Source organism: Propithecus coquereli, unplaced genomic scaffold, assembly GCF_000956105.1.
Source record: "Propithecus coquereli isolate 6110/MARCELLA unplaced genomic scaffold, Pcoq_1.0 Scaffold7, whole genome shotgun sequence".
In the NCBI taxonomy this organism is placed as follows: Eukaryota; Metazoa; Chordata; class Mammalia; order Primates; family Indriidae; genus Propithecus; species Propithecus coquereli.
Genome location: NW_012153062.1, coordinates 5815610 through 5842165, shown reverse-complemented (window position 1 = coordinate 5842165; position 26556 = coordinate 5815610). Strand labels below are relative to the sequence as shown.

General features: G+C 33.3%; 1 protein-coding gene across 2 annotated transcripts in view; it reads left to right on the top strand.

Annotated features, from left to right (window-relative positions):
• FNBP1L (formin binding protein 1-like) overlaps window positions 1-24714 on the top strand; it is a 99862-nt gene extending 75148 nt beyond the window's left edge. Inside the window, exons 7-15 of one of the 2 annotated variants that reach the window (XM_012661123.1) lie at window positions 626-754; window positions 2900-3046; window positions 4831-5034; window positions 13795-13904; window positions 16766-16898; window positions 17273-17367; window positions 19292-19440; window positions 20989-21147; window positions 22441-24714. In XM_012661123.1, coding sequence (XP_012516577.1) covers window positions 626-754; window positions 2900-3046; window positions 4831-5034; window positions 13795-13904; window positions 16766-16898; window positions 17273-17367; window positions 19292-19440; window positions 20989-21147; window positions 22441-22448 — 1134 coding nt within the window. In that variant the 3' untranslated portion in view covers window positions 22449-24714. Of the gene's footprint in view, window positions 1-625; window positions 755-2899; window positions 3047-4830; window positions 5035-13794; window positions 13905-16765; window positions 16899-17272; window positions 17368-19291; window positions 19441-20988 lie in introns of both variants that reach the window. The other variant, XM_012661122.1, reaches the window with a different exon arrangement.
• The last annotated feature ends 1842 nt before the right edge of the window (window positions 24715-26556 follow it).

Genomic DNA, 26556 nt, shown 5'->3' with positions numbered 1-26556 from the left:
CTAATTAGTTAGACGATAACTAATTTGACTTTCTACGAGAGATCAAGAGGAAGAGAACTATATTCTAAATAAAGCATTCTTTAAAGTACTTTTGGTTATGTAAAGAGATGGAAAATTGTTGAATATTACATTATTCAAAAATCACATTTTTATCATTATTTAGTTTCACTGTGATTTTAGTTTCTTATTTTAGTTGGATATGAGTGGATAAATGTGTTACTACTAACTTTTTTAACAGTCTGAAATGTATCTGAATGTATGTGTTTTTCTCTCTTGATTAAAAGCACATTGTTTCAAGCTATACTGCTGTCATTTATTTATTTTTAACCTGGATTTGATAAGGAGATAATTTATTCGAACAGATTATTTGTATGGGGGAGTACTATGGTAATGGGGGAAGGGGAATATTGTAATAAGGAGACCACTCTGACCATAAGATCTTCAAGTGTCTCCTTAAATTTTAAATGGTATCAAGAATGTGGAAAAGGCACACCACTTCATTATTCTCTTGATGTCAGGTATTGACTTCTTCATTGATAAGGTCTAGTTTTAGTATAATTTTTAGAATAGTGAATTGTTATGATTTTGTTGTTCTTGGTAATGATTTGGAACAATTTGTCCCTAGGCCAAACAGCAGTTGAATCTGCGTACACATATGGCTGATGAGAATAAAAATGAATATGCTGCACAATTACAAAACTTTAATGGAGAACAACACAAACATTTCTATGTAGTGATTCCTCAGATTTACAAGGTAAATTTTAGATATATGAAGTTAATCTAGTTTTAGAATTGGAAGAGCTAGTCCTTAAATGTAGAACTTAACTTAAATCTTAGACATCAGAATCTTTCTAGATTCATTAGTCATCAAGATTGGTGATAAGCGATTTCTTTCTGATTATAGATTTGAAAAGTATATTTTTCCTAACTTTTAAATCACAAATTTTCTTACACATTTATTATTAGTGTTATAAACAGTCCACTAAAACAGTGACATTTTTGAGATAAATTTAAGTACTATATCATTAAGTATTTTGATAAGATAAGGGGAATTCATTAAAATTGTATAATCTAATCTGCTCACCTAGAATTGGAATGTAGCTTTTTGAAACCAAACCAGAATCCTTGGCATTAGCCCAGGTGGCAGAAATAAATCTTATAAAATGTTTGTTAGCCTGGTTTTTGCCTGCTTATCTTGCTGACTCTGTTAGATCATAAATGTAATTCAGGCCTTGAGCTTGCTTATAAATCCTGTCCATCATCACTTGATGATAACAGTTGCCAAACAGCCTCAGGTAAAGACTGCAGAATTTACATGAGTATTAAATGATGTTACTGCCTTTTTTTTTTTTTTAGAAAGAAGGGAAATTAGAGAAAAGGGATTAAGTAAAACAGTATTGAATGAAATAGTGTCTCAGAGAGCAGAGCTTACGTGGAGAGAATGTCAGTCCAAGTATACTTTTTTTTTCTTTGTAAGGCAAGTTAGAGGTACAAAGCAATTGTATTGAGAGCTGGTGGACTAGAGTTGGTATTAGATTCTGGTCATTTAATCCAGAGAATCAAACCTGCCAGTCCTTATTCTGTGGTGTATTTCTAGCTCACTAGCTGTGTCTTCATATTCTGGGGAGCCCTTAACTTGGAGATCAGCTACCTTTTGTGTTTTGGGGCCTGATCCTGTGGTTGGACCTTTCTATGGAGGAGTCTTGCCGTTTTGTGATGCCAGTAGCAATTCTTTTGTGAAAATGCAGGTCTTAAAATAAACTCTCCTGCTTTGGGAAGGAATTAAAGAGGAAAAGTGGTATAAAGCTGTGGGAGTTTGGGGACTTGAGCTGTGTGGCTGCTTCCTAGGAAAGAGAAAGATCAATGTTGGCAAATAGGAAGTGTCAAAAATGCCTTTAAGTTATTGGACTTCATGTGTTCCAGCATATTTCCTGGTAGCATGTGCCAGTGAATTCTGAATTGTGAGGATTCTATATATGTGCTGCTTTGACCCTGTGGCTTTTTCTTTTTCCTTTTGTGTCCCTAACTCTGAGCTGTAGTCTAGGAGGTCTGGATACCTTTTGGTATGCAGTCAACTGTGGATTCTTGCTTTAGTCAGGTCTTACTAAAGTATTTTGAACTAACTTAAGGGGTTAGAAATCTCAGACTTGCATACATTAGAGGCCAATTGCTTAAAAAAAAAAATTGGTGGCAGAATTTTGTCTTAAAATGAAACTTTTTCTGGAAACATAAATAAGAACCACTTAGGCTGAAGAGTAAAAGGTATTATGGGACAAGGAGCTGGTAATCAGTAAGGGTCATTTTATTTTTTTATTTTATTTATTTCGTTTATTTGTTTATTTATTTATTTTTTGAGATAGGGTCATGTTCTCTTGCTCAGGTTGGAGTCTACTCACATGATCATAGCTCACTGTAACCTGGAACTCCTGGGCTGGCTTCAGCCTCCTGAGTTGCCAGGACTACAGGCGGGCACCACCATGCCCGGCTTATTTTTTATCTTTTGTAGAGTTGCGGAGGTTAGGGTGGGGTCTCACATTGTTGCCCGGGATGATCTCATACTCCTGGCCTCAAGAAGTCCTCCCACCTTGGCCTCCCGAAGTGTTGGGATTACAGGCATGAGCCACAGCTTCTGGCCAAGGGTCCTTTTAGAAGGTTAGAACACCAGTGTCATCTGGTTTTAGGATGGTACTAAAGGGCTTGATTTTTTTTTTTTTTTTTCCTTTTGCTGTTTAGCAAGCCTTGGTTTCTAAGTATTGTGAATCAATAGCACTTGTTAAAAGGTATTAACAACACTGTAACTCTTAGGGTAGAAATCTTTAATTTTGGGGGATCACTAATTCCTTTAGAATAATCGGAAAATTCAATTTTCCTTTTTTTTTTTTAAATTTCTGATTATTAGCAACTGCAAGAAATGGATGAGCGAAGGACTATTAAACTCAGTGAGTGTTACAGAGGCTTTGCAGACTCAGAACGCAAAGTTATTCCTATCATTTCAAAGTGTTTGGAAGGAATGATTCTTGCAGCAAAATCAGTTGATGAAAGACGAGTAAGTGCTATATAATTATCTTCGAATAAATCTTTGTGGTTTAGCTGTGCAGTTTAAGTTAGTGAAATTAGCTGGAAAAGGGGTAAAGTAATCTGACGTTTAGTTGGTTCTAAATTCTGTAGAAGAAAGTCTTGCAATATTGTTAGACTCCTTTGGGCTCTAAGCAACCATTCTAAATGCTAAAATTCTGATTCTTTAAAAAAAAAAAAAGAAAGATTTCTAGCTTTCGCTGTCTCCCACTAATTTTTCAGTTCCAACCCAAGAGTATAAAGAACCTATGAATTAGATGTTACAAAATGTGTTGTACTATTGGTCTTAGAAAGTTAGAGAGGAACAGACAGATCTAGAATTGTCAGAGTTGCCTTTAACATAAGAGTTGGCACTTGAGCTGGATCAAGAAACATGAGTAGTGTATGGAATGATAATGAGGAAGAAGGAGGGCATTATGAGTAGAGAAAACAGCATAGTCCTCCTTCCCTTGAGGAAATACTAATATATCTAATCACATTGTACCTTGATTAAGGTGTAGCAGAGTCGTGTATCTGGTCATTTCTCAGTAAATGTTGATTAAGTGATCAAAAAGTGTGCTTGGCAGAAACTGAGGATATGATTGAAGAGCAAGAGAAAAGAGCATCTGGGGAGTGTCAAATATGTACCACATATTTTAGTCTTCACAGCAAGCCTATTAAACAGATATTATATTAGTGAGGATCCTTCCAGTAGCTAATAGAATCCTTACTTAAATTTAGAAAAGAAAAGAGGATTTTTGGCTTCTTTAACTGGGACTTCCAAAGTGCTCACCTGCTAAGCTAGATTTATCTACTAAAATATAATATTTCAGTATGACTATATCCAAGGTTATACAATATAGTTGGGTTCCTCCTCTTTTCTCATTCTTCTTACCTTTTAGCAAATGATTGCTGAGGGTAGCATTAGTGACAAAAATAAGTATGACTTAAGGATGACTTGATTAAATGATGGGCAAAATATATACTATTAACAGAAATGGGGAACAAGAGGAGAGGTACTTAGGGGTGGGGAGGAGTTTGTGGGAATAAAGTATTCTGTTTGAAAATGATGAGGTTAAGACATCACTAAAACATTTAGATAGAGGTATGTATGTCTAAAAGCAATATATAATATTTGAGTTTTTAAGTTATAGGTAAATCATATTAAACTTTACATTTACAAACTTGATTTTTGCACTTAGTACTATTTATGAGATCTTCCACTGTTGCTCTGTTAACATTCTACAGTATGTATTTAATATTTTTTTTATATTTTCCCCTTTTGGATGAATGAAAGCCCTTCTACTCCATCTCTTACTCTCTTTTATGATTAGAAGCTCTTTCCTCAGTCTGCAGATCAGCTTCTTTGTAGACATCCCTTAAAGCAAAAAACATTTTACCTTTGAAACTTCTCAGAATTTCTGCTTGTTAATAACCTCTTTCTGTATTCCTTTTGTCAGTTAGATTTTTCTCATCAGCTATAACTGGTCTTCACGTGAATTTCAGGGGGTTGAATCACTGAGCAAAAACATTTCATGAATATTATAAATTAAGTGGTAATTTTTAAGTTACTGTATTTCTCAATTGGGATTAAAATATTTAGGGTTTATTACACATTCACAGGAAGAAATTATTCATTTTAAACCTTTAATGATTACTGTAGAATTATTTCTTTAAACTTTTATTTGTTGTTTTCTTGTATTGATTAAAGTTTTGAAAGCTAATGCATTATGAGCAAATGATACGGTTTTAAAAACTTATGTTTCTTGTGTATAGGACTCTCAAATGGTGGTAGACTCCTTCAAGTCTGGTTTTGAACCTCCAGGAGACTTTCCATTTGAAGATTATAGTCAGCACATATATAGAACCATTTCTGATGGGACTATCAGCGCATCCAAACAGGAGAGTGGGAAAGTGGATGCCAAAACCACAGTAGGAAAGGCCAAGGGCAAATTGTGGCTCTTTGGAAAGAAGCCAAAGGTAAACGTCATAAAATTCCTATATGCTAATCAGTTTTTTTTAGTGTATCAATTAAATCAATATAAGTATTGAATGGATAATGATTTACTATTAATGGAGGATAAATATTTTCAGTTTTAATGATTCCAATAACCTTTCACTTAGGAAACAGAGTTTTATACTTTAATAGTAAAAATTATTTCTGGATTTAACATTTGACCACTGCTTAATAATGACTAAGAATATTAACTCAGTTGTTACTCTCTAGTTAAATATTTGCTTTTGAAAATCTATTTTGTATTCAGTTTCCATCAGAATTTCTAAAGGGACATGATCTAACTAAAAGACCACTAAAATTGCAGTTGTCAATTGGAATGAATCATTGACATAGTAATAATAAATGTCAAATTAGGTCTTAGAGATCATACTACTGAAATTATTTTTATCATTCATATGAGTTTTTAGTGGGAATGACTCGATGTTTTTGGTTATTTGGAATTTTAAAAATGTCTAGTTTGCTAAGAGAATCTCAACTCTTGTTAGAACTCACCTTTTGATGTGCTGTTTATTTTAGGTAGATAAATCTAGCTTAGCAGGTGAGCAGATGGAATAGATGAGTGCTTTGTCTTTCTTATCAATTAAGTGATTATACTAGTGTCATATCAGTAAGGAAAATAGACACTTTTAATCTGTGCTATATTTATTAAAGTATACTTGATTATTGTTTTTTGATCTTGGCATATGACTGTGGATAAAATTAAAATTCAACTGAAATTATAGTTTACCTATAAGTGTCTTTAAAAACACAATTATAATTAACTCACACTTTATTCATGCTTTTAATAATATTGTCCAGTCAAGAAATTGAGAGGTCAGACCTTTTTTAGTCATATCAGAGTAGCTAGAGGAGCTTAGGAATGCAAGGAATACTGAAATTTTTTTAAAAAGAGGTGAAATAGGATGGAATACCAACAGTCTGAGAGGAAAACCATGAATATACTGAAAATTTTTTGCCTATCTCTGTTAATAATCAATTATAATTTTAATATTTTATATGTGACATTACCTGTTTAGATAACTTTAGCTATTGCTGCTGCCTTTATCTCTTGAAAAGTACATGTTAAGTATAACTAGGAATCCATGGTGATGCTAATATTCTAGAAAGCAAAATAATTTTTTTATCTATATCTTATTGCTTTCTCTATAATTTGTGTACTCTATATTTTTAATCTATCAGCTTGTAAAAAGTGATTAAGTGAAATGGTACATTTTAAAAAGTAAATTTGATTTAAATAATGATAGTTTTTGGCAAAACTATGTTTAATTTCTTATTTTTATAGAAAACTTTATTTGAGGTATATTTTGTGAAAAGTATGTTGCCAAAAATAGAATTTTCATTTAGGAAAAGACTATGCACATTTGGCTTATTGATTCCTTTCTTTATTTCCATATTAGCCACAGTCCCCACCCTTAACCCCTACTAGTTTATTCACATCCAGTACTCCTAATGGGTCCCAGTTTCTCACATTCTCCATTGAGCCCGTGCATTATTGTATGAATGAAATAAAAACAGGGAAGCCCAGAATTCCTTCTTTCAGAAGCCTCAAAAGAGGGGTAAGTTTAATAATGGGTTAAAATGCATGATGGCCTATTGTGTGTGTAGTGTGGCTTTTAATACTCTCCACCCTCATTATAAGGCTCTCTCCTATAAATACATAGTTTAAAAACACCACAGAATTAAGTATAGCTGCCCTCAAGTTAAAAATAACTCCTCTTTATAACATTTGAAATGCTCAACCATAAAAGAATGGTATTATAAAGAGGGTGCTGGGTACAATCATATTTTAGCAATTTTTTTGTTTATGTGAAACCATGTGTTCACCATTGTCTTGTATTTACATTTTTAAGACTTTCAGTAATTTGTCACTGGAGTTACTCTTGTAATAATTTGTCACTAATGCTGACTTCACTTGCCAATTTTATAAAGTATTTTATTGACAATAAAATGTCAAGCTCAATTTTAATTGCCCTATTTAACTTTTAGAAGGGTAAAGCACAATTTCTAACAGTTAAAAAAATTAAATAGTCATGTTAAATATCAAGATTGTAGATCAAATTAAGGATAATATATTAGAAGGTATTTTGTAAGTTGTAAAGCATATAAAAATACTAGATATTACTGAGTAATATTTACATGGAATTTGTTTTCTTGAACTAAAGAGAAGTTTTATTTTACCAGAATTTTCCCTCTTTTTTTTTTTTTTTTAAATTGGCTAGCCTTTGGCATTTACTTGTTCCTAAGAATACTCTGCAAATGAAAATTTATAGAATAGTAAAAAGGAAATATTAAACTTTCTAAGCAACAACTATTATACTACTGATAAATAAATTAGTGTTATTCCATTATGTAAGGTTCTGTTTGATTTTAAGGATTTTTTTTTTAAAGAAGAAACAGAGTCTTTCTGTGTTGCCCAGGCTGTAGCGCAGTGATGAGATCATAGTTCACTGTAGCCTTGGACTCCTGGGCTCAAGTGATCTTCCTGCCTCAATTTCCCGAATAGCTGGAACTACAGGTGTGCACCACCATGCTGGCTAATTTAAAAAAAAATTTTTTTTTAGAGACAGGGTCTTGCTGTGTTGCTCAGGCTGATCTAGAACTCCTGGCCTCAATTAATCCTCCTGCCTCAGCCTCCTAAAGTTTTCAGATTACAGGTGTGAGCCACTGTAACTGGCTGAGGATGTGCTTTTTAATATTCATAGGCTATTAGATTCATTTATAAAATTCATTTGAACGTTTGAAAAATTTATGTGCGCTAACTCATAGTTGAGAAATCAGTCTATCAGTGTCTTAAGAAGTTTAATTAACAGTAATAATGCTAAATAATGCTCCTTTCCTCTTTTCCTTTTCTTTCCTTCTCTTTTATTTGTATTTTCTTTTTCCTTCCCTCTCTGTTTTTCTTTCTGTAGTCCTTTCTGTTTTTTCAAATTTCATTTTGGCTTCCTGTAGAACAAGAGATATTAGTTTAGGGCAAGATCACATTATTATCTACATTTCCATTAAAATAATCTGACAAACTTAATTGATGTCAGTAATGAAGCAGAAATGTTCTAGTGTGTTGTGACTTTTTTTGATCTTTTTTCCTCTAATGATGTGAACTTTGCATCTATCTTACCTAATTCCGTTTGCAGATAGTATGGGTGATTAATGACAGTTTGAAAAGTCCCTGTGGATGGGTCTATTATACCTACAGGCATGCCTGTAATCACTTTTTAAAGCTCTTAACACTTATTTGAAAGACTTTAAGAAATCGTATTTGGGATTTCTATTGCCTGAGTTATGAGGGTGGAATTAATTCTAATGTTGCTTCCCTGTGGTGATTTAGACTACATTAAATATTAATATCTTGTCATTGTGTAAATCATGAGAAATTACTGGTTAGTAGCCATGTTTTTGCAATTGTTTGTATATTCGACATATTGAGTCTACCAGGCCCAGTTAAAGTACTCTACACAATATAGTCATAGAGATATGAAAAAAGTATAAAAATAGGCAGTTAGAACTGTGAGCCCTGGAGAGAGAGAAGCTTAAAATATGTGACATCTTCATTCCTATTGAATAAATTTATGGTTAGAACTTTACAACTGTAAAACTTAAAACTATTTGGTCATCATTTGTTTTTCACAAATAGGTTTAATTTTAAATATTCATATGTTATTTTTACATGGACCTAATTTTAGAAGGCAGAAATCCCCTCTCAGTTTTAGTATTAGTTACCACTCAAAAGAATATGGCAATGTGCAAGATAGAAAGTAAGACAGACAAACCAATGGGTTTGGAGGATGGAATAGGAGGAAAGTGTATTACAGCCTTGGGGTTGAGAAGTTTCTTTCTGTTATGATTGGCATTTGATAGTTTACTAGATAATATTTCAGAATTAACCTACTTAGATGTTTTCCTTTCACTTAAGAATTTTTTCTATATAGAAAAATTCAAAAAGAAGGTAAGCTTTAATAAACCAGTTTATATGTTTTTACATGGGTTTACATGAGTTTTTCAGTCCATTAAGCTTACAAAATAAAGCTGATGAGTAGTGCCATTCAACTCAGAAATTCTTCTTTTGAGCTACACTTGTTGGACATTGCTTTTCCTACATACCTTTTCTAAAAAAAGTATGATTTCTTTCTTTCTTTTTTTAAGAAAAACTGGTTTATACAGATCCCAGTATCGTTAAGGATAGGAGAAATGTATTAGACCAATGTTTTTGAGTTTGACAGTAGTACCAGTGGACCTTTTCTGAGAGACAAAGGTCTATAATTTCCTTATGTGACATCAAGTTCAAATTGTTAATGGGTATTTGGGGATACACCCAAACTAAACTATTTAATATACAAACTAATAATTTTTACTCTGTAACTACTTCATTTGAGCTTTATTGGATATTCCTTTTTTAACTAATAGATTTATCTATTATAAATTATTCATGACTTTATAGACTTCCAGAGTCATTCTTCTAAGCTTTCATCTCTCCAGAGTACAGTTCTCACAGGATTTTGGCCTATCATAAAATGAAATACACTAGTAATTTTAATTGCCTAACTGATTTTCTTTTTAGCTCTCCTTTACATTTATTAGGTATAGTGGGTATGTGACATTTTCTAGTTTATAGATATATGATAATTATATGTGAGAGTAAGGTATTTTTGTTGTGAACATGTAATACTTTCAAAAGTACACAATATATTTCTAATATTTTTATAAAGAACTTAAGTTTTATATATATCCTGAAATCTAAGGTTAACGAACTGTAAATTTATTTTCTAACTGATAATTTAGTAAAACTAGGTTAACTAAAAACTGAAACATTTGATATTTTGGTTATAATTATCTTAATTTTTTCTCTAAAAGATACTAATATAGAAATTAGAAAATAATTTGCATCACTTAGAAATTTAGCTGGTGAAAATTATTGTAAAAGATAAGTCAAATTCAAATATTTTAAATAAATATTTTATTTCTTGTCCTGTATATAATTTTGTTTAATAACATTTAAAGAAGACCAGATTATCTTTCTTTCATTTAAACCTTGTTATTTCCTCACCAAGAATAAATTATAGCTTTTGTTTTTCGAAACTACTGATAGTCTAAAGAATGTTAAGCTTAATTTAGAAAGATAATGCATAGCAAATGTCATCTTTCCTTGTCATAACCATTTAATATATATGACCAACTCATAAAGAGATAAGGGGTAGATATTTTTATCAGATATTTGTTAAAATTTATTCATATTTTTATGTGAAATTCTACCTAATATCTCCCCACCTTTTCTCAAAACCTCATGATTTAGAAAACATGGAAAAATAAAAATTTTAGAGGCAGCTAACTAGTTGCAATCAATGTGAAGATTAATTTTGTAAAGCTCTGTTGTTACATATTCTGGGTCTTGCTCTGTGTGTGTGTGTGTGTGTGTGTGTGTGTGTATGTTTAGTTGGGATGCTAGATAGATGCCATGCCAGTTGCAGAATCCTACTAACCCACAGAATGTAGGATAGATGAGTGTGTGTGTGTGTGTATGTATGTATGCATGCATGTATATATGGTATTTATGTAGGAAATACGTGTGGGACACCTGGATCTGGGTAACTCATTATTTTGATAATGTGTTTTTAATGTATCTGTACATAAATAAAAAACTAAAGTAAAAATGTTACCCTCACCTAACTTGATAAATTTAAATTCAAAACAGTATTTTGGACTATAAAAATTCAGATAATTGTGTTTTCTTTAATGCATTGGGAGGAGCATCCTATATTTTGATATTTCTTATAAGATTTGTTTTTAAATGGCTAATATTAGATCTTCTGTATTCAGCTTTTCAAATATTAGTGATTTGAGAATGAAGAACTATATAAGTAAAATTCACTTACGTAAAAATTCTCTTTAAAGGAAAATGCATGATTACTGATAGAATGATTACTATTTACTTTTGAGTTTTAGTTAATTTTAGAAAATATCTGCCCATTATCATCAGTGTATGCTTTTTTGGCAAGTAGTTTACTTTCCTAAAATGTGCTTAAAATTGGTTTTTTTTTGGCATAATTGTTTGGGTTGTGAAATGTACATGATTTCTTTTAATATTGTAAAATCGTATAGGTTATTGCATCTTCTGTATTATGGTTTCATGTGAATAATTTACCATTTCTTTCTGTTTTCCATTGAACTATTCAGTGGTCGGTGAAGATGGTAAGCCTTATGTGCTGATCTATATACTGTGCCAACATTAAGTAATCTCAAAACATTGTTTTGTTTAATTCAAAACAAGTAGTAAAGTACATCCCACATTTTCACCGTGTGTGTGTGTTTTTTTTTTTATAATTTAATACATAGTCCAGCATATACTAGTACTTCTCTATGTTATGAGATTAGAAGTAATGTGGTTAACTGTCATCAACCCATTAAGTTCTTAAATGTTCTTGGATGGAGTCCTTGTCATGTTATAGAGGAATATGAAATTACGGTTAAACATTATTTTTCAAGTTACATGGTAGAGCAAAAGTTCATGTTTTATGCAGAAGAAAATTTAGCAAAAATTATTTTTAACACCCTTTAAAAGATCATGTAAATTTGATTTGTAGTTTATCGCAAGAATCATTAAATTTTTCCAAGAAAAATTTCCTGTTAGTATCATTATGGAATCAGTGCTCTGTTCTTCTGTACTATTAAAGGGGAATAGAAGCACAAATGATCTAAATAGTGTGTGTGCATGTGTGCGTGTGTGTGTTTGGATTGTTCCTTTGTTCATTTATTTGAAACAAATTAATGGAGCTACGTTATAAAGAACTATGCAGAAATTATTATATAAGAAGCTATACAAAATAGCTTTTGGAAAATAGACCACTTTTTTAGATCGTTGCACTCAGCCTTTTATAAATTCCTTTGCAGTAAAAGAGGTTGTTAAATGCCTCAGAGGACTTCTTTATAGGAAATAGAGTGAGTTTAGTTCTCTTATTCTAAGAATAGGTTCTACTGTCAAATGGGGTATTAGAATTGTAAGTGCCTAGGTGTGTATTGTTAATAAATTTGAGAACAAGTTTTGATCAGGGATAAGTCGAACTCTGGCACATTCACTTTTGGGTAATTGTGAGTTATAATTTTAACAAAAAACCCACACTACATTGAAATGTATTTCTTCATTAAGTAATTTTTCAAGATTTTTAGAAATATTTTAAAACATACAGATAGAAAATTTACCTTTGGCATATATGTAATAGTTTTCAAAACCTGTACTCCAGATTAGATTAAATCTGAAAATTTATGTTGAGAATTAGCCAATAAAATTAAAGGAACTTCATATAGAAAATTTTGCCATTCATTTATTTAGGTCAGATTTGGTCAATTGGCCTTCTTATTTCTGGTGACTCGTAGATGAAAAAACAAAAGCCACTTAGGATGCCCTGCCTTTTGTAGGCGGGCTTGTTGAATGTCCATAATGTGTAGGCCACTGGGGAAAGATTCTGGGCATTCTGTTATTAATTAAATATTACATTTGATTATGGCTCATCCTAAAAGTGAGTTTTCTCTTTTTTAAGTAATTGAAGCGTTCTTATAGATAGTGAAATAAAGCTATTTAGCATATGTTATAGGCATAACTGGCCTAAAGAGCAAGAATGCATTGTTTGGAGTGTTCATTTTACCATCACTTTAAAAATTGAGTCATATTCAGGTTCTTAAAATAACCATTTTGAAAAGAAAAAGGAATAGTGATAGGCATCTTCAATTTTTAGAGTAAATAAAGACAAGTAAATGTAGGTTTATACTAAATGGATTCAATAGCTGCTAATACTGGTTCTGTTGTAATTGCTAATAACATAGCTAAAGTAACAGTGGTTGACATTTAAGAGGAAAAAGATGTCATTTCCATCAGAAATTTGTATCTAAATACTAGCACTTTTTCTTAAATTGCATAGTTTCTTGATTATCAAAGCATTAAAAAAGTTTCAAACATCAAGCATCTGTTTTAAAGAAAGATTGCATCTTTCTTTCAGGAACAACAGAGGTATGTTATTTGGTTTTACAAAAGAAATTGAAATTATACTTGTGATTTACAGAACAGGTAAAATTTCAATTGAAAATATGCTTGTTAGAATATTCTATCTTTTGTTTTTTAATAATCAGGTATGTTTTGATTCTGAGGAATGGTTTAATAAATGTAATCATTCAAAGACTGTATATATAGAACATATAAAGTATATTTCATTAATTAGATTATATAAGGTAAGTTGCCTTTTTAACTCAATTATGTTCATATTTTTAGTTTGAGCATTTGTAACATTCTGAATATCATGGCAATAGGTTTGATTTGGCAATGTGGTATTATGTTATATATAAAATAATAACTTGTATAGATAAGAAATGTTACGTGTTTCCATTTTGTTGTTGTTGCTGTAAGAAGGTTTATATGTATTCATTTTTATTCTGCCAAGAATTGGAAATAATGTGATACTGGTCATTACCAATTATCTATATCTGATGATATTTTTATCTGTTCTGTTTCATGGTTTTATACAATGACTGAAATTTGAGCTCTTTCAATACAGTTGTTTTCATTAATATATACACATAAAAACACACACCTATGTAGATTTCTATTTTTTTTTTTAAAGGGTTGCTTGAGGCAGATTTGAAATTAAACTTTGGTATATATTCTTATTTTATGGCAGGTACATTTTAAAAATAAAATTTCCTAAAAATGTCTTCTGTAATAATTTAGATTCTCTTTTCAGGGCCCAGCACTAGAAGATTTCAGTCATCTGCCACCAGAACAGAGACGTAAAAAACTACAGCAGCGCATTGATGAACTTAACAGAGAACTACAAAAGGAATCGGACCAAAAGTATTTTTCTTTTAAATCTTCCGTATCATTATTATTTCTTTCGGCATTTACTTTGAATGGTACATTTAAATGTGATGTACAGAAGGTTTAAAAATCATGTATGCTAATTGAAATACCTTTTGAGAGAAAAATATACTCTTAAACTCGAAAATTTTATGGTTGCTGTGTCATAAATAAAAATGAAATATTAGAATTTCTTTGGTTATAGATTTTTAGAATATGTTTATGCCTACCATAAATTTAAAAAATAGCTTGATGATTCATTATCAAGTGTAGTTTCTGGCTGGATGTCGTGGCTTTTGCCTGTAATCCCAGCACTTGGGAGGCTGAGGTGGGAGGATTGCTTGAGGCCAGGAGTTTGAGACCAGCCTGGGCAACATAGGGAGACCCTGACTACTAAAAATTAAAATTAAAAAAAGAGTAGTTTCACTAACATTAAACACCTCTAAACACATTTTCATTTCGCATTTATACATAAATTGAGTTCAATAGAAACCTGAGGCTGTAATTACTTTGTTTGCAGTAAAACATGTTGTCAAACAATGCATAATTACTTACAACTTCATATTTGTTTGTGCATAGCTTTAATTTTTTAAAAATGTTTACCAAAAGTTTCCTTTAGATCAATTTTTATAAAATAGACACAGAAGAGTTATTTATGATGAATAAAGAGTTATTATAATGGATTGGTGACTTAATCTATACTGAAGATAAAATTGGGGCTTAAAATTATAGCATGTGAGATTTAAGTTTTGATGTTAACAATTGTGTATGAGGTGCCTTGTGGTGCTTAATCATAAATGAAATACTGCAACACAGTTGATTCTTATTAACAGTAGCTGTGTTCTGTAAATTCACTGTGAACGCTGAATTATTGAGTACTGAAACGTTGCTCATAGGAGAAATACAGAGTTGGGCTCCAAGTAGCCACTGGTTACAATGTTTTCATCAACTGATTAATATATAATCTTGTTTTATGTATGTTTTTGTGTAAATACACCTTATTTAATTTATATTGCTGATTTGTCAACTTTGAACTCCGCCAACAGCACTGTAACTCACGTTTGAACAAAGCTTATCTAACACATGTTTTCTCCATAAGTAACATTATAGCCTTCTTATGCTCAGGAACACTAGAAAGCACTTCAGCACTGTGCTTAGGGGCACCAAGATCATCAACAAAAAGCACAAAAATGCGAAAAACATGGCACTAAATAAATAGATTACAAAAAGGACATGTCGTTCAGAATATGAGAGCACAAACATGAAGCCCAGGGTATTACCTTGTTTGACCTCGGCTGGGAACTTGAATGTGTGTCTGGCGACTCAAATTTTTCTCTGCTCTGTCCATGTCCAAAACAAGAATAAAGGCACAGAAACGTGAATGTTCTTGCCATGGCCTGGTATTAGCTCTAATCCAGGGAGACTTGATTAAAAATTATGTGGAGTATAATAACAAAAGTTGAGGATGAAAAGGTATAGAATAAATTGTGGAAAGTCTTGAATGCTTTCCAGCCCTTGATTAAATGCTTTTCTGTGGAGTTCTGTAGGTGTTAGAGTTGCCAAAAGTTGTTGAGAGAGAAGGTGTGACATTATCAACTCTATATTCTTAAGAAAGGTAATTGAAAGCTATATGAAGATTAGATGGTATAGGAAGGAGATTGAAGGCAGGGAGACTGGTAAGGGGACTTTTTAACAATCCAGGTGAGAGAAGCTGAGGGCCTAAATAAAGGCATAGCCATGAGACTAGAAAGCAGGAATAGATAACAGTCATTTCAAAGCCAGAGTAGGTTGGACTTTTCACCTGATTAGATGCCTGAGAAGAGAAACATGAAGGAGGTCGAAAAGAGAAAGACTTGTAGCTCAGGAGAGTAGCTATAGAATTAATTGAAACCGTAAGAAAAATTTGGGGCAAATAATGGTTTTGTTTGTGTTTTTTGAAATATGTGAAAAATTCATATTGGGAGTGTCCAGTTGGGTTTACAAATATGAATCTAGAACTTGGGAGAGAAAGAGGGCTAGAGATACACATTTGAGAATCATCTGAAGATAGGTAATATTATTAATAAAACAGTAGGAGATCATCCTCAAAGAGGGGAGTGTAGGATTAGAGGAGAAGAAACCTTTTTTGTCATTTTATGTAATGTGCATGTAAAGGTTAAACAAAGAAGGAGAAAGAAGCAAGTGAGGGAGATTGTGAGAAAGCAGAGATGAGGAGGAGGAAAAAGAAAATGTAATCTCCATGAAATCAAGAAGGAAAAGAGTGTTGGTCAATAGTGTCAGATGTTAAGAGTCAAGAGGAGCTGATTGAGGCAAACCTATTGTAATATGATTAGAGAAGAGGAGATAGGCTAAAAGGAATTGGCAAATGACTGAATTTAGAGGGAGAGGGCAAGTTAAAGCTGCCATTCCTATTTCTAGCACAGATGAGTGGGAGGACGATGATGCTTTGTGAGCTTTGATAAGGAACACTGGTGGAATAGGGTGGCTATAATGAGTTCGATTTGGGACAATGATGAGTTTAAGAATATTGAGGAATATTCTTCCAGCCCTTGATTAAACCTATATATATATATATATATATATATATATATATATATCACCTTGTTTAGAAAGCAAGAAATGAGAAATGAAATCTGTTACTTTTTGGTATTCTAAGTGTTTTAAAAGATTATCTCAATAAATTACTAATTCTGTACATGTTATCAGCTTTATGCAAATTGTCTTTAATCAGGTCATGTTAGACTATATATAAAGAGATGTGACTCTATGTAAGATTAAGCAAGTCCCCAGAGTCAAAACTCTTTTACCTGGAAGCATATGAAGTGAATATTTAATTATGTGGTTTTCTTCTCTTTCAGAGATGCACTCAACAAAATGAAAGATGTGTATGAGAAAAATCCACAAATGGGAGATCCAGGGAGTTTGCAGCCTAAATTAGCAGAGACCATGAATAACATTGACCGCCTACGAATGGAAATCCACAAGAATGAGGTAGATTTGTTATTCAGCAGTTGTCTGAGATAAATTATTTTTATAAATTTCATATTGATAGACTGGTTTTTGCTATAATTATCTTCAAATATCTATATTTAATTTTAGGGTTTATGATCTAAAAGTAAACTATAATTACGGTATGTAATCTTTAATCCCTCACTAAAGTTTTTTATTTAAACCTTTATATAAAACTAAACATTTAAGTTTTTATTCAGCTGTAAAGTTGATCATTGACCAAATTGGAATAAAAGTTTCCAATCTCTAAGAATTACAGAATTATAAAAACTTCAAGCACATTTTAAATGTAGAATATCTTATTAGCTTTTAAACATATTTATTGAGCTCAGTTGTTTGCTTATTTTTTCCCTAAGGCTTGGCTCTCTGAAGTTGAAGGCAAAACAGGTGGGAGAGGAGACAGAAGACATAGCAGTGACATAAATCATCTTGTAACACAGGGACGAGAAAGGTCAATTTTTTTGCATTTTATTTGTATTCCTTCTTTTCCCTCAAACCTTTCTCACTCTTTTGTCCTAAACTTTATACAATTCTTTTTCTTCCTCCCAAATTTAATAACTTCGGTCTTTTGAACTCTGTTCCTTTAGCAATGTCTGCAGGTAAAGTAGGAATTTTCATTTCGCTATGCAATTCTAGTTTGTTGTGCATCCGGAAACAGAGCTAGGAACACAGAAAATTCCTGGAGCTGCAGTCTGGGGACATAAACTACTCAGGCATGGGGAAGGTTCCTTTAGGGTTTAGATGGAGTTGGGGTAGCTTATGCCAAAGAAAAATTTTGCTGTCAAATTGCTCAAAGTTTTGTGAAGGAAAAAAAAGATGGTTAGTTTGGACCAGAGCCTCCAAAAGGCATTTTGCTAAGTTTCCATACCACTTGTGGCATTTTTCCCTTGGTGTAATGTATCTCCCCTGACCCTGCCCCAGTAATAAAAGTTCACAAATTAGGATTCACCTTGGAGAAGAATTTGAGAGGTCTAGTATCAAATCTTGGTTTTCTACTTAAATATAGTATATTACTCAAAGTAAAAACTTTGTGAAGTTCTATTTTAATGTTCCCTGAGCATTTTAATGTTTCCTGAAATATAAAATGGAGGTTAAAATACCTGTCCTTCAGGGCTGTTAGTAAAAAAGGAAATAATGCACATAAAGCACCAAGCAGTAAAATACCTGGTAAATAGTATGTGTGCTTCACAAATGTTAGTTCCTCCCTCTTCTCTCCTCTTTGTCTCCCTTATCACTTCTTGAAAGAGTACATATCTTCAATATGTCAAGAGATATCCACAAATAACTGTTTTTTTGTTACTAGGTAAAACCCAGATTAAAAGGATCTAATTTCTCTGGCATGTGTTATTTAAGAACATGGCTTCCAGACTTACTGAAAGTGCTGTTAAATCTAATCTTACAAATTTTTCCGTTATTAACATCTTAGTCATTTGATTCTTCAGCAAAATTATTAACATTTTTTCTCTTTGATTTAAAAAATTTTTAAGAAAAATCAAATGCCTTTTTTGGATTTTCTAAGTTACTAACTTTCTTGTTACCATGATTAAATTGGAAATTAACTTTATTTCTTATTTTAGTTAGGAGTCTTTTGGTTTTTGGTGACAGAATGAATACTTTACCTATACTGGCTTAAACTAAAAATGGACTTCATTGGCTTACTCTAGTGAGAGCTTGGTCTAGGAGCTCAGATGATATCCTCAGGACTCAATTTCTTTCCACCTCACAGCCGTGCCTTCTACTGTGTTGGCTTCATTTTAAGGCTCTATATGGTGATCTTCCAAAGCTCTAGGCAAGTATTCTTCCAAGTTCAAGTCCAGTGGAAAAGGGAGTGAGCTTCTCTTCCAACAGTCCCAAGCAAAAATCTCTTTGCGTCTCTTATATCTGATTGGGTTACAGGACTACTTGTGAACTATTCACTCCAGCCATACAAATGCTGTGCTCTGATGGCCCCTCCAGATCCAGAATAGAAACAACTCCACCTGAAGCCTGTGAACTGAACATGGGTCTGGGTGGGTCCCCTAAGGAATTTTAGGGTTCTCTTGACAACAGGGGGCGATGAATCTGTGATGATGAAAGACAATTGTTTACTACATTTTTCCATTTTATCTCTAGACCCAGTGATAGTGAAATGTATTTACTAAATACTGCTATGTGCATAGAACATTATAATCTTTTTATTTCAGAAAATTCAGCAAAGAAGCATTTTATATTAGAAGCAATTTGTATACTCAACATTTAAGAAAATAGGGCTTAATTTGGAACCACGTCTTTGATATTTAGTTTTCCGAATTGATCCTGAAGAGATCAGCCTGTAGGTAATATATAGAGTTCTCATGTTTATGATACTTGATCAGAGATAATTTTATGTTTTATAGTCCTGAGGGAAGTTACACTGATGATGCAAACCAAGAAGTCCGTGGGCCACCTCAACAGCATGGTCACCACAGTGAGTTTGATGATGAATTTGAGGATGATGACCCCTTGCCCGCTATTGGACACTGCAAAGCTATCTACCCTTTTGATGGTATGATTTTCTTAATATGTATTTGATAAAATTGGTTCCTTAAAGTCTAAATACATTGTCACTCACTTTAGTGTTCTCAGCTTAATAATACATTGTTAGAAAATTATAACAGTACATTAGCATGCATACTTTTGTATTAACTGAATTACAAATATAGAGATTTTTCTTCCATATGTGAAATTAAAATTACCCATGTTATCAGCATCCTAATAGAGATTATTATTTAATTATCAACTTTGGTCAATACAGAATTTTCCCCAGAGTTCTTACTAATGCTTACATGTACTCAGCAAAGTTGAAGCATCTTGAGCATATATCCCAACCCAGGAAATGGATGGCTGGTAGATGTCACTTTGTGTTCTTCCTTGCACCTGACTAACATTGAGAGACAGGTACAAGGCATAGCTGAATGCCATCATCATATCCTGACTCTGTAGACCACCTTTTTAGATGATAATGGGAGAGAATGTGGTAGCTTCTGACTATGCCAGCTTTTCCCCTGTGAAAGTTGGAGAACAGACTTTGTGAGGGGAGTGTGGCACTGAGGCCTTCTCCTGCACATTTTTAGTTAGACCCTTTCTTCTCTTGGACTCCAAACAGTCTCTCTTCAGCTAAAGAAGAGCAGAGTAAACTGCTTATAAAAAATTGTTGTAAAATGGTAAATGATATAAGGTCTTTCTCCCCCGTTTGTATTGGTTTTAAAATTGAGTAAAGTCTTTAGTCCTCATTGTGAGAAAACATTAAATTTAAGATCTTGCAGCTGAGTGCAGTGGTTCACTCCTGTAGTCCCAGCTACTCAGGAAACTGAGGTGGGAGGATTGCTTGAGCCCAGGTTCTAGACCAGTCTGAACATAGTGAGACCTTATCTCTAAAAAAAAGAAAAAAATTGAGATCTTGCTATAATATAATCTAGAAAGTAGGGAAGAAATTTAGCACATGTTAAATGAAGACTCAACTGGGGAAATTGTTAGTGTGGTTGGGGATGGGGAGAAAGGGAGTCCTGAGGCTGGTGAGGGATTGAAGGAAGGTTATGCTTTGCTGCCATTATGCATCTACCATCTCCATAGTCAAACCTGTATTTTTCTCTGCTCTCTCTTCAACTGTATTCTTTCCATCCTTCTTCCTACCCTCTCACTGTCTTTTTACTATTTTCCTGATCCATACCTCATGAAATCTTTAGCTAGCTATACTACTCAAATTTGGGAAAGGAGTTGGAATAGTGAAATGGAGTTAGAATACCCTGTCAAATCACAGAATGTCACTGTGGCTCAGTTACTTCATCTGTTATAATACCTGGGGATGATATTAATCCAGTTTTACATGCTTATTGTGCAGCTCAAATGAGAGATGAATATGAAAGTGTTGGGTAAACTACAAAGCATAATAGAGGTGTTGTTGCTAATGAGAGTCAGTGGGCTCATGGTTCCAGGTATGTTGAAATCTAGTAGGGTTATATGTTACTACTACTTTGTGTGTTGTATTTGTAAATTTTATTAAAAATTATTGCTGTGCTTAATTTATGTTTGTGCTATGAAAACTCTTATCTAGGACATAATGAAGGTACTCTGGCAATGAAAGAAGGTGAAGTTCTGTACATTATAGAGGAGGACAAAGGTGATGGATGGACAAGAGCTCGGAGACAGAATGGTGAAGAAGGTTACGTTCCCACATCGTACATAGACGTAACTCTAGAGAAAAACAGTAAAGGTGCAGTAACTTATATCTAAACTAACCAGGCAGCTTTGTGCCGTGTATGACACAGGAATGATAACATAAATGAAAACACATTCAACTGGTTGGAAAAAATAAAAAAACTTAAAGGGCATCTAAGATTTATTGTTCACTATGTGAGCTGTGTAGGCTTAATCTAAGAGATGTAACTATTACCACAAGAACTGTTTTTGTGGAACTTTACTGTTTAATGTTGGTGTGAAGCTTAATTGATGCCTTTTGCTTTATGTCCTGCTTAAGTCTTTGTGAAGGATTTGTGTTTTTCTGCCTTACAAATAATATAATTTGATTTATTGGGCAGGAATCCATAAATAGTATGCTTCTCTGCCTCCTTTCCTTCAGAAAACACAGTGACTGTAGTGAATTCAAATAAGTAAAACTGCTCTGAAATGCTGTGGAAAGCTGACTCCCCAAAGAGTGCTTTGATCTAGGAATTTAAATTCATAGCTACAGTTTCTAGGAAGAAAGTAATAGTTGGATAATTGGGTAAAATAATAATATCATTTTCATTTTCTTCCCTATTTTAACTTTGATTTCCTAAAGGAAGGAAATAAGCACCTAACATATAATCTATTTAAGTAGTAGGCTAATCAAGAGATTTGCAAAATAAATCACCTGGTCTAACTTTTAGGTGAATAAAAGTTTTCTTTTGAGACCTGGAAATATTTTGAGATTTACCAGCAATTTTCAATAATGTAAAAGCTTCCTTCCAAATTAATTTATGTTTCTATTTTTCGTCTTGAAAATGTCTTTTGGGAAATATCACTTTAATGATTATTTAGCATTTAGCAGCTATACATAGGAAAATAACTTGTTATATATGGGAAAATATATATTTGAAGGTGGAGGAAATCTTGAATGGAAGGGAAAGTTTACTTTTTTAAAAGAGAAACAACTTTTTTGACTAACTAGGTTGGAGGAAGATATCTGTACCACCACCATTTTAGAGCATTTCATTATTTTAGTTGGATCACCAGTTACTAGGATAGATCATTTTTTCCAGTTAATTTCAATAAGCATTTGTTGGAAACACTGTATAATCAAGGATTGTGCGGTCCTAGTTGTGTGATGACACCCTGAATTATTTGTGTGGGGAAGTAAAGTGAGGAAGCAGTAAGATTTTGCTCATATTTCAAAATTTTCTGGAGTTTTCAGTAACTGTAAAAGATTTTAGAGACATTTTGGACAGACACTTTAAACTGAACACCCCGTTTGGTCTTACCAAAGGTCTTCAGTAATTGTTCTTTTCTTTTTCCTCCTGGACTGCAGGTTCCTGAAGAGGGTTTCTGAGGAAATGGGCAAGATGTTGAAGGAGGTTACATGCAGCTGCTTTTGGGGGAGGGTATTAGAGTTGTCAGGCTCAAAAGAGAGAGTGACAAAAGCAAGTTGCATGAGTGCATGCAGACATGATTATTTTTTACTAACTTCATTAGCATTTTCATACATTGTTTTAAAAAATCATTGTAATGCCAGTTCTTAAATTCCTAGTTCACAATTATTCACACAAAAGAAAACAGCCAACAGTGGCTGACTTTTTTCCCCATTTATTTTCCTGATGTCCAATCAGTAAAGAATGCAGAGCTATCATAAAATTTGTCATACATTTGACTGTCCCAACAGGACTGCCTCTATCCCAGCTCTGTTTTAATTGTCTTTTGGACCCCTTGTCTGTTAGCTCCTTGCCATTTGTCAGTGTCTGCCTGTGCCACCTCCGTGCTTGCTTAACATCCTGTTGCATGTCTAGAGTGATCGGGCTAGATTTTTCAGGCATGTCTTTATAATCCCTTGTTCTTGTCAAAGCCTTTGTTTTGTTTTACATTTGTAGTGCAAATCTCTTTGTCAAACATCTCCAGCACTAATGTTGCCATCCTAGTATTTGTGTATGCTGCTATAACTTCCCCACTGCAAACATTCCAGTTTTCGCATTATGAAGAAGTAGTCTGTAAACCTGAAGTATTTATGATGAGAAAAAGAAAACATCTCTGCTCTAGCCTACAGCCCAGTTGAAAGAACTCTTTGAAATGTGATACGTTTTCAGCACCTCAGTCTGGGAAGAATCTATAGTCATCACTGAAATCTTGGCATAATAAACACAGAAGATACTCACCACCTCAAGACAAAGGACTATTGTCAAAAGTCAGCTGCTTCCATTCAAATGCTGCCTTAAACTAGAGTGCCTAAATCTGTTGATTGCCAACACTACCACTACAGTATCCCACAAAGGGCTTTATGTGTCAGCTCAGTGCGACCTCCTTTAACTCTGCTGCACTGTTGCAGCTGCCGATGTAGCCTCGGTAGGTGGCTGTTAGAGCTCCACCATGTACGATGGTGCATCTTCAAATTTATGCATCAAACTAAAGACATGTCCCAGTCCATTTTACTTTACTCAGTGTTTTTATGAGAAGTTTTGTGGACCTCTCCCCATTGTCTTTTTATTTGGGGTTATGACGATCTCATTTGATTATTACAATGATAGTCTTTCAAGTGATGCTTTTGTTTGAATCTGATAAAATTTAGTGTAACTTTGTAATGATCTATGTGCACTTTTACTTGTAAAATGGAAATTTCCGTATGTTTATACTTGTAAATATAATTGTTGTCAGTGCCCCGTTGCTCACGTTGTCCTGCTTCGCATTTGTGATTCTGTTTAATGACTTGTAATCTTAACTAATTTCTTAGTGATGTTGTAATAGGGAGATGGGTGGGGGTGGGGGGCTATTTGTACCACTGAAGCTTCATTAATTTGGTTCTTTACTGTTTTGAGGGGAGAAAGAGAACGTGAAATGGTTTGTGTACTATTGGATTTTAAGCAATATTTTAGAAGCTATGTGACTGCTTTAATAATTTTTCCCAGTGTTATTTGAATCATACTACCAGTTATACTAAAGCTGAATGACAATTGTGCAAAAGTTAATGCCTTCATAAGATCAAGTACACCACTGTACACAGCTGAGATATAGCATATTACCTTTGATGCTAGTAAACTATAAAGTTTAGATATCGAATCTCATTACAGGGTTATTTATATAATGTGACATTATTCAATACTGACAGACTACATGAAGTAGTTTTAAAATCTAGTGCTATTTTTATTTTAAAGGTTAGCAATGAGGAGGAAATGTGATCTGGTTGTGTTTGTCTTCTGTATAAAGCCTGAAGTGCTTATGTTTTTTTGGCTAACAGTCACAGAGGGCAAAGTTTAAGGCTTTCTTGTAAGGACTAACTGTTCTTTTCAAGCTACTGTTTGTTTTTCTAAAAGCAGGATTTGCTTCCGTAGGAGGCAAGTTCCTTCACGTGGAATAGTGCAACCTGTATATGGGTTATTAAAATAGCAAAGACATTTGTACTTGCACAGTTTAAATCATTCTTAAATCATCCTTAAATTTTGAACATGTGAATTGTGCAAAAGAAATCTTTAATTTTTCAGTAATTTTTACTCTTTGTGCACATGTTGATTTCCTAATGGTAAATGCTTTGTTTAAGATAGTGTTCTCTGTTGAGAATATTTTCATGGAATAAAACAATCTTTTCATGGCCAGTTAAGGTGTATAGTGTGTTATCTCTTACTGTAATGATTTTTTTCTTGAATATGCTAGATTTCAGATAATACAAAGTAGATGACAAGTTTCATAAATGAGGCAACCTTTTTTGCAAAGCAGTTTTTGGAAATTTTATTCTAGTTTTGGTTTCTCTCAAGCTTTGCTAAAGGAAAAAAATGTTAACCATTTCTTGAGAGTGAATTTAAATTGCATGTAATAATTTGGACTTATCTTTGTCTACAGTAGCTGTTTCATTGACTTTTCTTTTACACCATCTTATCCTCTGCATCCATTCGTCCCTGTACCACACATCCTGATCTAGCCACCACACTCAGGCCGGCATTTCCTGTGCTTCTATTTGATTCCTGATTGGTTAGAGCACCCTCATCTTCCTGGCATTTCAAAGCATGGAAAGAACATTTGCCATATTTAGTGACACATTATCTGTAACTTTGGAAAGTCTAATTTCAGAAGATTCACCCTTTTAAAAAGGCAAATGTGAAACTATGCAAATTTTTAGAAATCCAAAAAGGGAATAAAACTCAGGGTAGATGCTGAACAATACGAGGTTGCAATTGTTGAGATGAAAATTTAGAAATGAATGCTAAGCTTGGAAGTGGGGACACACAAAACAATGAAAATTGCAGTAAAATAGGGTCAACTGTTACAGCTTCAGATGAGCAGAGGTTTGCGGAGAAGTGAAGTTCAAAACAATGAAAAGGGCTACTATCTGAACTAAAATCAGGGAAGCCACATCCTACTTGCTAGGGAAAGATAACATCCTTATGCCAATATTAACAAAAGGAAAAGCATCTCCAGGCTTATTGGAAAGGATTTTCTTTTGAAGAAGGTACAGGTTGAGTATTTCTTATCTGAAATGCTTGGGAACAGAAGTGTTTGGGATTTCTGTTTTTTTTGGATTTTGGAATATTTGCATTATGTCCTTACCAGTTGAATGTCCCTAATATGAAAGTCCAAAATCTGAAATGCTCCAGCGAGCATTTCCTTTGAGCATTGTGTTGGGGCTCAAAAGTTTCAGAGTTTCAGATTTGGATGTTCAACCTGTATTTGTTTAAGTGAAAAATGCTTCAGAAACACTGAACCTATTTCAATGAGCTCGTATACAGATGATCAGATATATTCCTTAGTATAGTCACTGTCAATAACTGGGGAAACTATAGAAAATATAACAAGTGCCAAAAGAATGGGGAATGGGCAAACATTGTTATTTTGGAGAGTAAATTCTGGCACGTTTGACAACAGCCCTTATAGTACTAGATGTTGGTAGCTTTTGGGGGACAATGTAATGGGCAGCTGACCACTTAGGTTCCTAAGAAGAAGTCATGTCAAAATAGCTGCATTCCTTTATTTTGATACAGATGGGGAATTCTAAGATATAATTAATGTCTTGCTTTCTGCACAATATCAATTTGATAAGATTTCTCATTTTTGTAAGATGGTGACAGCATTGTTATAGAACGGGCTGGTGCAAGCTGATTTGGTAAATCTGGAATTTCATCCCTGAAGAGTGTCTTGTGGAGAATATGTGTATGTTTGTTATCAATCATAATAAAATAAACATATCACCCAACTAAAAGAAAATTACCATCTCCTCCTCCAGAGGTAACTATTATCTTGAATCTTGGGTTTATTGTTTTGTTTTTCTTTATAGTTTTAGCACATGAGTATTTTTTCCTAAACTTGATTACCTTCCTTGGTTTTGAGCTCTGTAAGGATGGTGTCTGTAAAGATGCTTTGTATGAGTGGGGCTGATATTCAGTTAATGCATTCTGATGTGTAACCATGGTGAATGCTAAGTACTGAAATGTTTCCATACTGGTTGGTA